Source organism: Bombus pyrosoma, linkage group LG11, assembly GCF_014825855.1.
Source record: "Bombus pyrosoma isolate SC7728 linkage group LG11, ASM1482585v1, whole genome shotgun sequence".
In the NCBI taxonomy this organism is placed as follows: Eukaryota; Metazoa; Arthropoda; class Insecta; order Hymenoptera; family Apidae; genus Bombus; species Bombus pyrosoma.
In genome coordinates this window covers 8,305,273-8,318,439 of record NC_057780.1, presented here as the reverse complement: position 1 = coordinate 8,318,439, position 13,167 = coordinate 8,305,273, and the positions used below count along the sequence as shown (strand labels likewise).

Sequence of the window (13,167 nt, the reverse complement as noted above, 5' to 3'; positions counted from 1 at the left end):
TTCCAGGTTGTTTATTGTTCTATTATGAGGTCTACAGGATTCTTCTTCAGTCTTCTTTCTATTATTGTTTTATTCAAGGATCGCTAATGACTCGATAATTAGGTTGCTGATAATTCGTTGATAACTGATCGACAACTGACTGTAACTCATTTCCTTGCGACCTTTATTTGTTCTTACATTATGTGTATTCTAACGATCTTGATACTACGAGGTAAAACAACAACATGATTTGAATTGTCCTCTAACTCATGTGCCGCTACGGATCGATGCAAACCAACCTCCGATAGATCGATTTCAATTCTTCCAAATATATTAGATTGTCCGAAAAGTATCTTTCTTTGGCAAACGTGTCCTTCACAACAGCGCAGCTTCGTACAAACGTGAAAGCAAGTCTGTGAAATGTCGCGGTGTTTATCTCGACAGAACAAAATGGATCGTACGTAATTCGACAAAATAATATAAAAGAAAAAACGTTGTGCGTCTATTATTTTCTCATAAAACGAAAGGAACTTTTCGGACAATCTAATGGATATTGCTGCGAGCGTGTGACACTGACAGCGTGGAATTCGAACATTTGAGTGAAATATCAGAGCCAACGCGAACCACGGCGGCATAGGAAGAAGACGATAGGTCCTCGCCAATATCGATCAAATATTCGAGGACAGGAAGTCGCTTGCGAGATCCGATAGCAAACGACCGCGTTCTCCTCTTGCACTATAGAATAGTTGTACGAACGATAGTTGGTTGCATGGACGAGTTTATTAAGCGTTAAACGACTGTAAATAAACGGGATCATGCGAACACCGAGCAAAAATACGATAGGGCAAAAATGAACTTAAAAATTTCTTGAGCAAAAATGAAACAACGCGTTAAAAGGTAAAAAGGGATCCACAAACAGACAGATTATTATTAACATTCGAGGCACCGTACATTTCCTAACTGACATAGTAATATTTATGAAAAATACTATTACATTTTATTCTTTCGTGGCCTGGCAGGAGGAACATTTAAAGAAATACGTCTACCCATAAATACGTAGATATCCCAATATACGAACAAAGGATAGTTGATCATAAATATGGAAAATATGAGAACGTAAATTCGACGTTCGATGGAAGAAACAGTAACCCGGGGCAAAGTCAAAAGTTGTATTGCTCCATGAAAGAATCGAGAAGGTTGCAAATAACCGAGCAACAAAAGCAATGGGTTATTCAGCAGGTTCCTATTCAACGTAATATCTCGAACAAAACGCTACCGTTTGTTTTATTTTCGCTGCGGTCATAATTTCCACCGTCCGATACTACATCGTCACGTTCGATCGTAAATTCCGCGATTTGTATCGGATATTAAAATTCCTGCTGAAAGGAGTAGCTGAATGGAGAAAGATAAAAGCGTAGCGAAAGAAGGAAGAAGCAAGAGCGAGTCTTTTTTTTCAATCCACACCTGTTAAGTTCTTTATTGCCAACCTCGAGTGGGTTCAGGTTAAAGGTAGAAGAAAGTCCAGAACATGTTCGATTGAGACCAAGATCGTTTCTTGTATATGGTCACTTAATGGTCTTCGCGTATTTTACAAGGAAGACATTTTCATTGAAATAAAACGTTACACAATTTCATTGGAATAGCGTATTCTGTTCCATGAAATTAACAGTTGTTTTGTTATTGGTTTATACGTCGAAGGAATACGTTGTTGTTTACGATTAACAATTTCACGATTGACCAAACAAGCAATCCGCCGTTGCATCTTCGAATCTCAGCGTTTTGGAATTTTTCCATCGCAGCTGCCTTATGTCAATGTCTAAAATCCAAACTATGTTAATGTCGGATCAGTGTCTCGATGATTTTCTCCCAACACAAGACCAATTTGCGAAAGAATTTCTTTCTTTCTTCCCTTTCATTTCAACGAAAAATTAAAGTAGGAGAAAAAATGGTATCTTCTCTGGTCCACCGTGTTCTGTTAGTATCATTTTGCTATCTTCGTACACTTATTTCCCACTTTCGTCTTATAGTGGCAGCTTCTATTCGATATGAGTACCACGGTCGCTCGTCCTGTGATGCGTTTTTCCTTTATTACTGCGACTGTCAAGCTAGCACGTTTCCCTTTTCGCCGTTATCCCCTTTGATCCCCGATCTTATTCCCTCGTTTAAATCACACCGCTATCAGGAGAATAATCCTCTACCCTCGAGGCTGTCGTTCAACACGTGTCGCTTGAGAAACGACGAGCATTCCCATTCATGATTGCACCTTGATATTATTTATGACGGTATCGTCGTGTCATCTTATCAACACGTTCCGATATTTAATTTCCCTTTGCATGGGAAATTATTTATAAAATTGTTAAGGTCCCATTATATACTCTGATATTTCCTGATTTATGACTTTTCTTTTCCTACTTTTCTTTCTTTAACGTTAAAAGACTATATTTATTCTTTCAGTTGTTACTAGTATTAAGAAAATTATATTAATAAATCAACGAACAAATCTAATTTTAATAAATTTCAATTTTATATATGTTTCTTAGTATTATATATATTTAATTACTATAACTGCTTTTCCTACTTTTCTTTCTTTAACGTTAAAAGACTATATTTATTCTTTCGGCTCTTTTACTAGTATTAAGAAAATTATATTAATAAATCAACGAACAAATCTAATTTTAATAAATTTCAATTTTATATATGTTTCTTAGTATTATATATATTTAATTACTATAACTGCTTTTCCTACTTTTCTTTCTTTAACGTTAAAAGACTATATTTATTGTTTCGGCTCTTTTACTAATATTAAGAAAATTATATTAATAAATCAACGGACAGATCTAATTTTAATAAATTTCAATTTTATATATGTTTCTTAGTATTATATATATTTAATTACTATGACTGCTTTTCCTACTTTTCTTTCTTTAACGTTAAAAGACTATATTTATTGTTTCGGCTCTTTTACTAGTATTAAGAAAATTATATTAATAAATCAACGGACAAATCTAATTTTAATAAATTTCAATTTGATATATGTTTCTTAGTATTATATATATTTAATTAGCAATTTTGCGTATTTCTATCAATGTCCTTTAATCTTTCTCTTTAGTTCTCCCTTTCGTGCCATTCTCCATTGTTATTCTCTCTATACATTTTTATAATGATACATTCATAGCATTGTCAAATAACATTACGTAGAATGTAACGTGTAAGATAAACATTTTTGCCGCTTCACTTACACTCAGATCTTGCAGGTTGACGCACGTCGTGTAGTTGCTCCACACTTGATCAGATTCTGGATGTCGAAACCAGGTACCATTCGACTCACAATATTTATGCGCCTGCACTGAAACAAAAATATTCGTACGCCAGGTTTTAACATTTCTTCTTGAGTCGAATAATTCTTGAAATTCTTCGAATTCTTCAATTAAATAATCTATTCCGATTCCTTTGTCGATATTTCGACAGCTACGTCAAATTTTATTACATTTTCAATAAACGTCATGTACGTGGAAATGTATATTAGAAATATCGTAAGACATACAGATATGAAATATATTTCGCGAGAATCCAAGGAAAATAGAGAACGTTGAGAACTCGAATTTTCATCACGTTGAAATGACAATTTTTTCCTGAAAATATTGAAACATAATACCGAAATACTGCGAATATTAAAACGTTCTATTGTAGGAACATGGAAACATTAAAATATCAAAATACGAGAAAACAGAAATATATAATATTATAATTTCTTCTCTGATTCCTGCAAAACGAATTTCATTTGGATGAAAATATCGCTAATATTCGATGCTTCATATTCTACGCCTCAAAGAAACTCGTATGAAAAATTCTCGCGAAGAAAGCGACGACGACACATGGAGATTCTCTCGAAACGTTCTAGTCCGTTCCATTTTACGCGTCGGAAAGGCAAATCGAAAGCAGAAGGTAAAAATGGCTATAAATGGTATCGCGTATCACGTTTGCATTTGCGATAAATATTACACGCATATGCAAACGACAAACGAAAATTAAAAATCGAACACGCCGTTGAAAAGGAACACCGATGGTTAGTTCTTTCGATATTCACGAGACAATTTCGTTGGATCGATTTAATTAAGTCTGGCACGAATTTTATTTCCCTCGTGGAGCATTAAAACGAAAAGAAGAAAGTCGTTATAATATACAAAGGGAACTTTCTTATCCTCTCTAACTCTTTAGAAAATGAACGAAAAAATTTGCCTGCGGTGGATAAAGCGCAGGGGAAAATATATCTTTTTTAATATTTGCGCTTCTAAAGCCTCGCATTTGGATTTTTAACTCGACGATCGTTTCCGCAATCTAATCGGATAATCTGTTATATCGTAGATATTTCACAACGTGTATCAGCAGTTCTAATTAAATCTTATCAAAATTATATATACGATAAGAGGAAAGAATGAGAAAAAATACGATGGATTAATTAATATACTCGAATTATCAATGAAAAGTTACGCAACTTGTAGGAAAGGAATTAAATTGAAAGGCAAAAACGTGTGTAACTCGCAAAAGTATATAATTTGTATAAATATGCATATTTTATACGGACGTATGTATTTCATAAAACGTCATTAAAATCTCCAAAAAATGCACCGTTGTAACTCTATGTAACTCTTTTATAAAAGATAATGAATCGAGCTTTTTGCACAGAAGGTTTCATTCCGTCTAAAAAGATCCGTTTTTAGAAAGCTTCTCCATCGCGCGGCATGATAACTCTGGTAGCTGTAACGTCAAAAAATCTGCAAACGTTAAATCGTGAAAATAAATAGAATGTAAAGAACGTAAATAAATAGAATAGAATAGAATAAATAGAATATAAATTGGTGCGAAACTTGCACCGGTTGCGTTATAAAAACGTGTCTATATGCATTCTGTTTATTTCTTCGCGTTTCATCTCGAAATTCCCTCGAAAAAAATAACTTCAAAAGCGCTCCTCTACATGTACGATATATATTGTATAAAAGTCACGTTTTTAACCGCAAGGAACACGCCGACGTGCATCAGGTGCACAAAAGGCAGCAAAGGATGTGCGAAGAGAAAATCTTTGCAGGGAGCAAGGAACTCGCAAAGCTTTCGAAAAACTACTTTTGACATGAAAACGTATTACTGTCGGATGTATCAAGAATTCGCGTTTGCTTTAAAGTCTCTTCCTCAAACATTTAAATTAACATTTTTCATTAAAGCACGTCCGAAACGATGATATTTGCTTTACTTTGAGCTCTTCGCTCTGCAACCATGTAATTTCTGCTTCAGATATTTCGTGATATGCGGTTGAACGAAGAAGTAGAGAATAAAACTTCGTATTCTTAGTGACGTGAATTTGCGTAAAATTCGTCACGTATCCTTTCCATTTGTCGCTCATCTTAATACTTTACATTAATTATACGATGCTTTGTTAAGACGAAATTAAGAGTTTTGCGGAAAGAAGTTTGCAATATATCAAACACAGATATTACAGTTGCTATTTAATTGTCTATATTAATTAGAATAATTGCATAAGAATTGCTATTTAATTACGATATAACTTCTGTATTTGATTATCTTAATAATTTTATCTTCTACTTAGAAACGTTTCACAGAAGAAAAATTCATATCTTGAATATGTAAATCCGAGGTGATTTGAAATGCCTGGATATTAATAACGCACTCAAAATTTATTATTCATTCAACGTTGTTGATTGACTAAGTATTCCACTTACGGCGGTACATTTGTATACCTTATGGTATACATATGAATCTTTCAATTTAATGGCGTGTTCCATTAATGATACAGAGAGTAAATTAGTAAAATAGCGAAGAACATTATTTATGAACGTAAGGTAATTTACATATTCATTTGACCGGAATGAAATATGTAAATTACGGAATGTCAGAGAAGCTTTAAAAAATAAGGAATATCAAGCTTGAAAAAAAAACTTGTAAATATCGTGAGAGAAGATTGTCACAGCCACGAGAGAGATATTAATTAAAATTTTTTTCATTCATTTCCACAGAAACGTTACAAGTTTAATGAAACTCCAATTATATTTCTGAATATGCATTTCTATCTGAATTCTAATTATATTTTAATTATTTGTTATTAGTTTCACGGGAAAGATAAATCCCTTTAGCGAAAAGACACAATGTAGCGTTAGTGATAGTGCAGAGTTAGTGGTAGATTAATAGAAATAAAAAAATAATAAGTAACAATTAAGAAGAAGCAGCTGAGCTATGATATTAAGAAATAAAACAGAAAAGTTTGAAAATCTGTCTAAGATAGATCGACCAATTATGTATCAATCTTGTGATGGAGTTAATGAAATTCATCGTCCTATTAACTATGATAGCCATAAGCGGTGCGTCGTTGCTCAAGTGTTTAATTTAACAGCAAGGAATTTCGCATTCTTGTTGAGAGTACGTTTAATTATATGAAGTTAATTAAATGTAAAATTACAAATTAAACTCTACATTCCATAGAAGACATAAAAATTCTCATAATAGCAAAATTCATTATTATTATTCATGTACTGTTCATACTGTTAGATAAACAAGCTTTGCACCTACAACTTGTTTTCATCGACTTGCAAACTGCACACTTCAAACTACCTATCTATAATTGAAATCAAATCAATGCACAATGCTCGAAGGACGATTATTATAGGAGACAAAATAAGACTACGTTGCCGATGATTTTTGGTGACTGGCACTTAAATTAACAACAAAGTATTCGAGATCGACCGTCTATCGCGAAAACGGTTCTTTCTTTTTCTATAACGATTCTTCTCTTCTCGATTCCCATTGTTACATCGTAAAAACGTAATTTCTCGAAGAGAATGTATCGCGCAGCAGTTCGAAGAACATGCTTTTACTACGGTTGAGTTCGGTCGTTGCAACTGCGGAAGAGGTGATGGTATCGAGATATAAAAAAAGAAAATAGCGTACCGTAAAATAAATTCGAACGTTAGCTGTTGTTTAAAGGAATTAAGTGGCCGCGAAGTTTGAAAGGTTAATTTTGCCATTTTGTAACTTGATGCATTTTCGTGTAAATCGATTCGATAAAATTACACAAACCAATTTATACGAGATAACTATTCAGCGGTATTTTTACCGTAGCGTGAATGTAACAGAACATCCGTGAAAGCAGGTATACAATAGCACTGAATCTTTTAATTAACATAGAAATCTGATATAATAATACTTGAATTTAATCGCGTGACTAATTTATTCACCAGCAATTTCGTTATGTTATACCTGACAATTTTCGATTATTTTTTTTTCTTTTTCTTTTTTTTTTTTTTTGCCAATTACGAGAACGACGTAATTTGGAGGAAAATGAAGTGCAAGCAGATAACGGACGTATTATATCGGATAAGAGGACGGACGTGTAAAACTAAGCAGTGCAACGGATTTTTTATACGTGTGTATTTCACGGTAAAAACTTTCCACGGTAAAAAATGCATCGCGCAATGGATAGAATGCTAAAACAGTTAGATAACAATAAATCTGGCGCATACAGTTTGCTTTATTACGTATATTACACGTATATTTATGTGCAGTAGACGTGCGAAAGCGTAAATTGTGCGATAGCCTTAAACGTGGCGGACGGTTCACAGATAGCGACAGAATTTATATCTTGCGGAACCATCGTCAACGATTCCCAAGCATTCCCAGGATTAAAATCGTAGATAAATGTAAATAAAATTTTTCTTCGTTCTTTCTTTTTTCCTCGTTATCTCCTTCTCTTTCTTTGTTTATCTTATAAAATTTTCATCAACGACTTTCACACAGAATGGTAAACACGTTAATTTTCCGTGTTTTTCTATTCGTCAAGAAAAAATAAAAATGCAAAAGAGGAGGAAAGTTGAAAGAGGAAATTATCAGGAAGCTGTTGTATGCATATGTACAGGTAGATACAGGTGCGGCCATTCCTGTGTTTCTTGGCTAATTTGACGATCAATTACATTAACATAGTTACAAAACCATTTCCTGTCCTATTTTATACCGAAATCGAATAATTTTTTTGTAAAATGGCAAACAATGCAATTATCAAAATCAATTGAGATTAAACAATATGATGATTTTAAATAATTCTGAATCTATCAAATTATTTTATTATACTTCCTTTCTTTCAGTAAAAATAGAAAAATAGAAGTATTCTTTTCAGTATCGAAACTAATTAATTATATAAATGACACGAGGATAAAGAAATCATCTTCGCATCATGAATTTGCATGGTTACATAATTTCTATTTATCATTTTAAGTCACGAGTTGTTTCAAAGATTAATTTTCATCGATCATACATAATCAGCATCAGCGTGTGAATTGTCGCAATGTTTCCTCATATGTGAATTTTCAAAGTGGCCCCTCCGCGATAAAAATTTTTCATTCTGAAGCGAACGTGACGTAAACGCCGATCTATCGACCAGCTGGTGAAATAGCAATTGTTCAAGAAATTGAGAAATCAAATTAAATATCCGTGTCGCAACGCGGAACGTTTAATTGGTTTCTAATGAATTTCCAGGCGATCTTAAGACGTCAGATCGTGGATAGAGGAAAAGAGTAATTTCCGCTTCACTTCCGCCATTAATCAAAGAGGTAAACGGAAAACCTGCAAGTACCTCGATCACCGGTTTCTTGATCGTGTTGATTAATTATTGAGGGAATAATTCTTAGTCCGTAAGGGCGTCAAAGAATTTGGAAGAAAAGATCGCGGTTCATTGAAGATTTGTTAAACTTGGGAAGAACGAATTCGATATTGATTGGATTGCTAACAGCCGGCTCTTTTGAGATTCTTCCAATGAATTCTTATGGATTTTTTAAAAGGTACACACTACTACAAAGGTACACAAAGGTACTCTACAGAAGCCACGAGACGTCTCATTGGATTGTAATTCCGAAGAATCGTAATTCTAAAATTATCAGATGATCTGGTGGAACATGATTTTTTATGAGGAATTTAAATAAGTCAATGGAACTCTTGATTAGTATGATAGATATAAAAATCCATAAAAAATGAATTTAACGTCGAACGTTTCAAGCGAATGGAAAATTTCTTTCGTTTGCAAAACGAAGACAGGGAAAACGTCAAATATTCTCCTGCTTTGATTGTTTCTTGTGTAATAATTAGCAATGATATTTCAATTGTTTGAAATTTCCATTGTACTGTTTTAAAACACACTGAAACGAAAGATTTGATTGAAAAAGGATTCTTCCTATGCTCGAACGTATCAAAAGTAATGGAAATGCGTGATAGCCTTTTATTTCAAGCTTCTTCCCCTCCGGTGCATCGAAATTGAACCGAACTCGGTTCAAGAGAGGAGGCTCGTTGAAATTTAGCTCGTCGAATGCGATTTTCTACCCGGCGTTAGTCATTTACTTCAATCGCTTATTTCCTTAACGTGTTCAGACGTAATCCGTACGTCTGTGAAATGGAATCTTCATGGAGTGAAAATGCAAACGAAGGAACGCGATCGATAAAATTAGTATACATACCAGATAACCTCCGAGAACAAAAAGAAGAAACTTTCTCTTCTCCTCGGGAAAATTCCACTCCTTTTGAAAAATAAAGAGGCTCTCAGGCGAACAATATACAGGAATGAGTCAGTAAGAATGACCATCGGAAATAACTCGTTACTTACCGACTTTATAAAAAGAATCTTTGAAATGAAATTGATTGCACTAGAGCAACCTGACCAGATGAAGATATATTTTGATTTTTATAAAACAAAACACGTTTTTCTTCGTCTTTCATACGTTAAACTTGACAAATCTGAATTAAAATATCTCCTAAACTAATCATTTTTCCGTATAAATAGGTTAATACCTTTTTGTAGAGACTGTCCAATTGGATCGACTAATGTTATAAAGAGCGTATAAAAAGTTCAAGGTTACCTCAATATCTCAAAAAATCAAACTTCAGCTGATCAAGTATCTCGAGTACAACAAATGTTATTTCAAACATTTTTTGACAAAATCAATAGATAACGATTTGTTTCAGCTGGTCATTATTACTGATATTCCTACCCTGTATATTGCACAACAATATCACTGTGTTAGACTTGATATTTCAGAGTTCTCAATATCATTGCACACGCAAAGGGACTCTCAGACGATCAATATATATTGTCAACATAATATCGACAATATTCATTTGCAAACTGCATTTTCCTCATATATTCGATATTTATTGACAAGTATTTTTATATAGTATTTTGCAATATACAATTGATTCGTCTAGGAGCTCCCCAAATTTCTTGAAATCTTGGACTTTGTTGCCATTCTTTATCTCTTATTCTCGCTCTAAGAGTATTGTACGTACTATTTCTTTATATCACAGTGTTCCTCGAGTTCTTCAAATTTACCATCATTTTGATTAAACGGGCAACAAACACCGCTGTTTCGCTCTGTCTTCGACTTGGACACTTAGAGCTGCTCTTTTACCGATATTTATCGAATCCGTTGCGATCGTTCTCGCATGCAAATGCAATGCAAATGGGGACATACATATACGGACATAAATCAGGAAACGGTAATGGTCACGATTATGGTTAAAGTTCTCGTCCGTGATTTAACCAACTTTATAGATTTGGTATTCTACGGAAGTTTTGTCATTGTTTAAGAATACGCGCGAGTTTTATTGCCTCCGTTTAGTTAAGCAGAACCGAGACGGATCAAGAGTGGCGATTTGTCATGCACGACGCATCGTTATCGAGCGAAATTATGCATGGATAGCCTAGCAGATTGCTTGGTTTTGTTATTTAAAAGACAGCACCACCGAGGACGTGTAATTTGTGAGGAACGTTGATGATTTATAGATGGTGTTGGTGGTAGTTTTCTTAGAGCTAGTTGAGGGGTGAATCCAAAATGGTTCTTGGTATACGGTGGCGAGCATTTAAATAGGAACTTCCATAGCTTCCATAACTCGCGTGAAATATGACCATTCATTTCGAAATTAATATTATTACACTGTGTGAGATGAATTGTTTCTAGAACTGCTACTGTGTATTCGTTCAAAGAGCGCATTGTGTTCTACGTTGAACTTAGATTAAAATAGTTTCTTCTGTAATCCTCTTGCATATCCCGTTGAAAATTCCTCTGTCCCTTAAACGCGTTCTCCGCCGATGGTGTTACAGCGACATTGATAATACGAATAACATGTGATAACATTTACAGGACATGTCGAGATCGTTACTTTCCTATTATATTTCGTACGCTTAAATCAATCAACATCCTTTGCGAGGTACAGTACGATGTTGTTGATAAAAGATAGTGTTTTATGCACTGCATAAATCACGTTTAACGCAAAGTACAGCCATTAATATGAAAGAACATGTTTCATTGAAATGCAAAGCTTACCGGTTTATCAAGCTATTGACTGTAATTGGATGAAGACTCAATGCCATGATCACCGCCGGACGCATGTTGATTTCATTGAGAAAATTCAACTCAAGCTTTTACGTTCTCTTTCCTACAAAATTCATAACGATCACATGCCATAACTATGATCAGTTTTTAACGACCCTCGGACTTTCTACATAGACTCACAGCTGACGTTACATTTGACTATAAAATTTCGAACAGCTACATAGATTGACCAGAAATTCCTCAGATTTTTAAGCATAATATTCCATTCAGGAAGTTTCCATTATTTCGCTTATCTTTGTAGCGTAGAGCACTAATTATCGCTATACTCGCTATTATTATATTATACACTATACATCGCTATACTACTACTCCAAAGGTTATCTAAGTAGCTGTATCAATCGTATCTGCATACATGGCAATTCACTCGTTCATCTACTCTTTTTGCGATTCGCTCCTCGTGTTTAGGAAACATGTGAAACATATGAAACATATGCGATTTACTATTAATTGTTAACCATCTGACAATGAATTTTCTCCTATTCTTTATAATTGACTACATTTCCCTATTAAGTTTTTTATTTCAATTATTTAAAAGTTCGATGGTAAAAACTCCTACTGTTTTAAACTGAACTCTTAGGGAAACCATACTACTCATGGGATGATCCAATATAATTCATATTTAAGGTGCAAGTGTTTAAGGTACATATATACAGTACGTTAAACAGACGAATGTTACCAAAGTGATAAAAAACCTTTGGTATAAAACTTACTAATACTCTCACAGTATACACGCAGATAACGTGAAGTTTCAAGCTTTCCTTAATCCTGCGCTTTCTATTTACAATTTTCCACCTCTGTGGAAACTTGATTTTCTCCTTGTACTTTACGTTATCTACTAATATGAAGAACTCGTTTTCGAAATAACTTGGTTTTATCAGCTTTTCTAGCAATCAGGCTTACTTCGAGGACAGATTTTCCTCGTCACATGTTTCAAATAGAATAGCTGTTCTGCAGACTTCGTCGTCGTCGTAAAAGCTGGTCGACGATGAAACGTCACCTCGTAAAAAGTTAGCTGCATCTGCTTGTTGACCGTTTGCTATTTGCGAGGGGCAAAATTGAACGAGAGGAAAGAAACGATCGTACGATCGGCAAATATTTAGCCTTTGCAAGCTTCCTTGCAAATTGCTTGCCACAATTCATCGGTTGGAACACTGGCATCATACAGTCTCCCTTCTCATGATGCTATGGATCATCGTCGTTTATTGAGACGAAGATAGAACAGAGGAGATACCAGCCGTCTCGAGAACTGTTTTATTATTAAAAATCCTAATTTCGATGAAAAGATCGACTCACAATGGAGGTTTTATCTGGGCAAGAAATTTTGCTGATCTATAATTTCCTTCCTCCGACTATATCATAGAAAAATAGACTTTCCTTCGCTGGAAACAACTGCTTCAAGATATTGCCGTGATCTTCAATTAGGGAAATGAGGGCAAAAGTTCATTTCATTCATCTCCGGTTTTAGCCACGACGAGAAATCTTAATGACTGATTTGTTCGACGGTTGCCCGGCATAATAAACACGTTTGTTCGTTATCTAAGTAACGATAAGAGTATGATAAATAATGAGAAAAATAAAATAATAAATATGATAAAGGAACGTGAGAAAAATTGTACGTAACATAAAGTGCGTATGTTTTGATCAGAACGTTAGACGCGTTGTTAATGAATAATCAATTGATTAAGTAAAGTGTCGAAGTACCATTTATTACGAACCGACGATTGAAATTTGTTATCTTTTTTATTAT

The 13,167-nt window shown here is 34.2% G+C and overlaps 1 protein-coding gene across 22 annotated transcripts in view; it reads right to left on the bottom strand.

The window, feature by feature from the left end:
• Positions 1 to 13,167, bottom strand: part of LOC122572382 (calcitonin gene-related peptide type 1 receptor-like) — a 160,713-nt gene that overhangs the window by 14,517 nt on the left and 133,029 nt on the right. For all 22 annotated transcript variants that reach the window (XM_043737290.1, XM_043737285.1, XM_043737286.1 and 19 more), the window contains one exon: positions 3,219 to 3,325. In XM_043737290.1, coding sequence (XP_043593225.1) covers positions 3,219 to 3,325 — 107 coding nt within the window. The remainder of the gene's footprint in view (positions 1 to 3,218; positions 3,326 to 13,167) is intronic.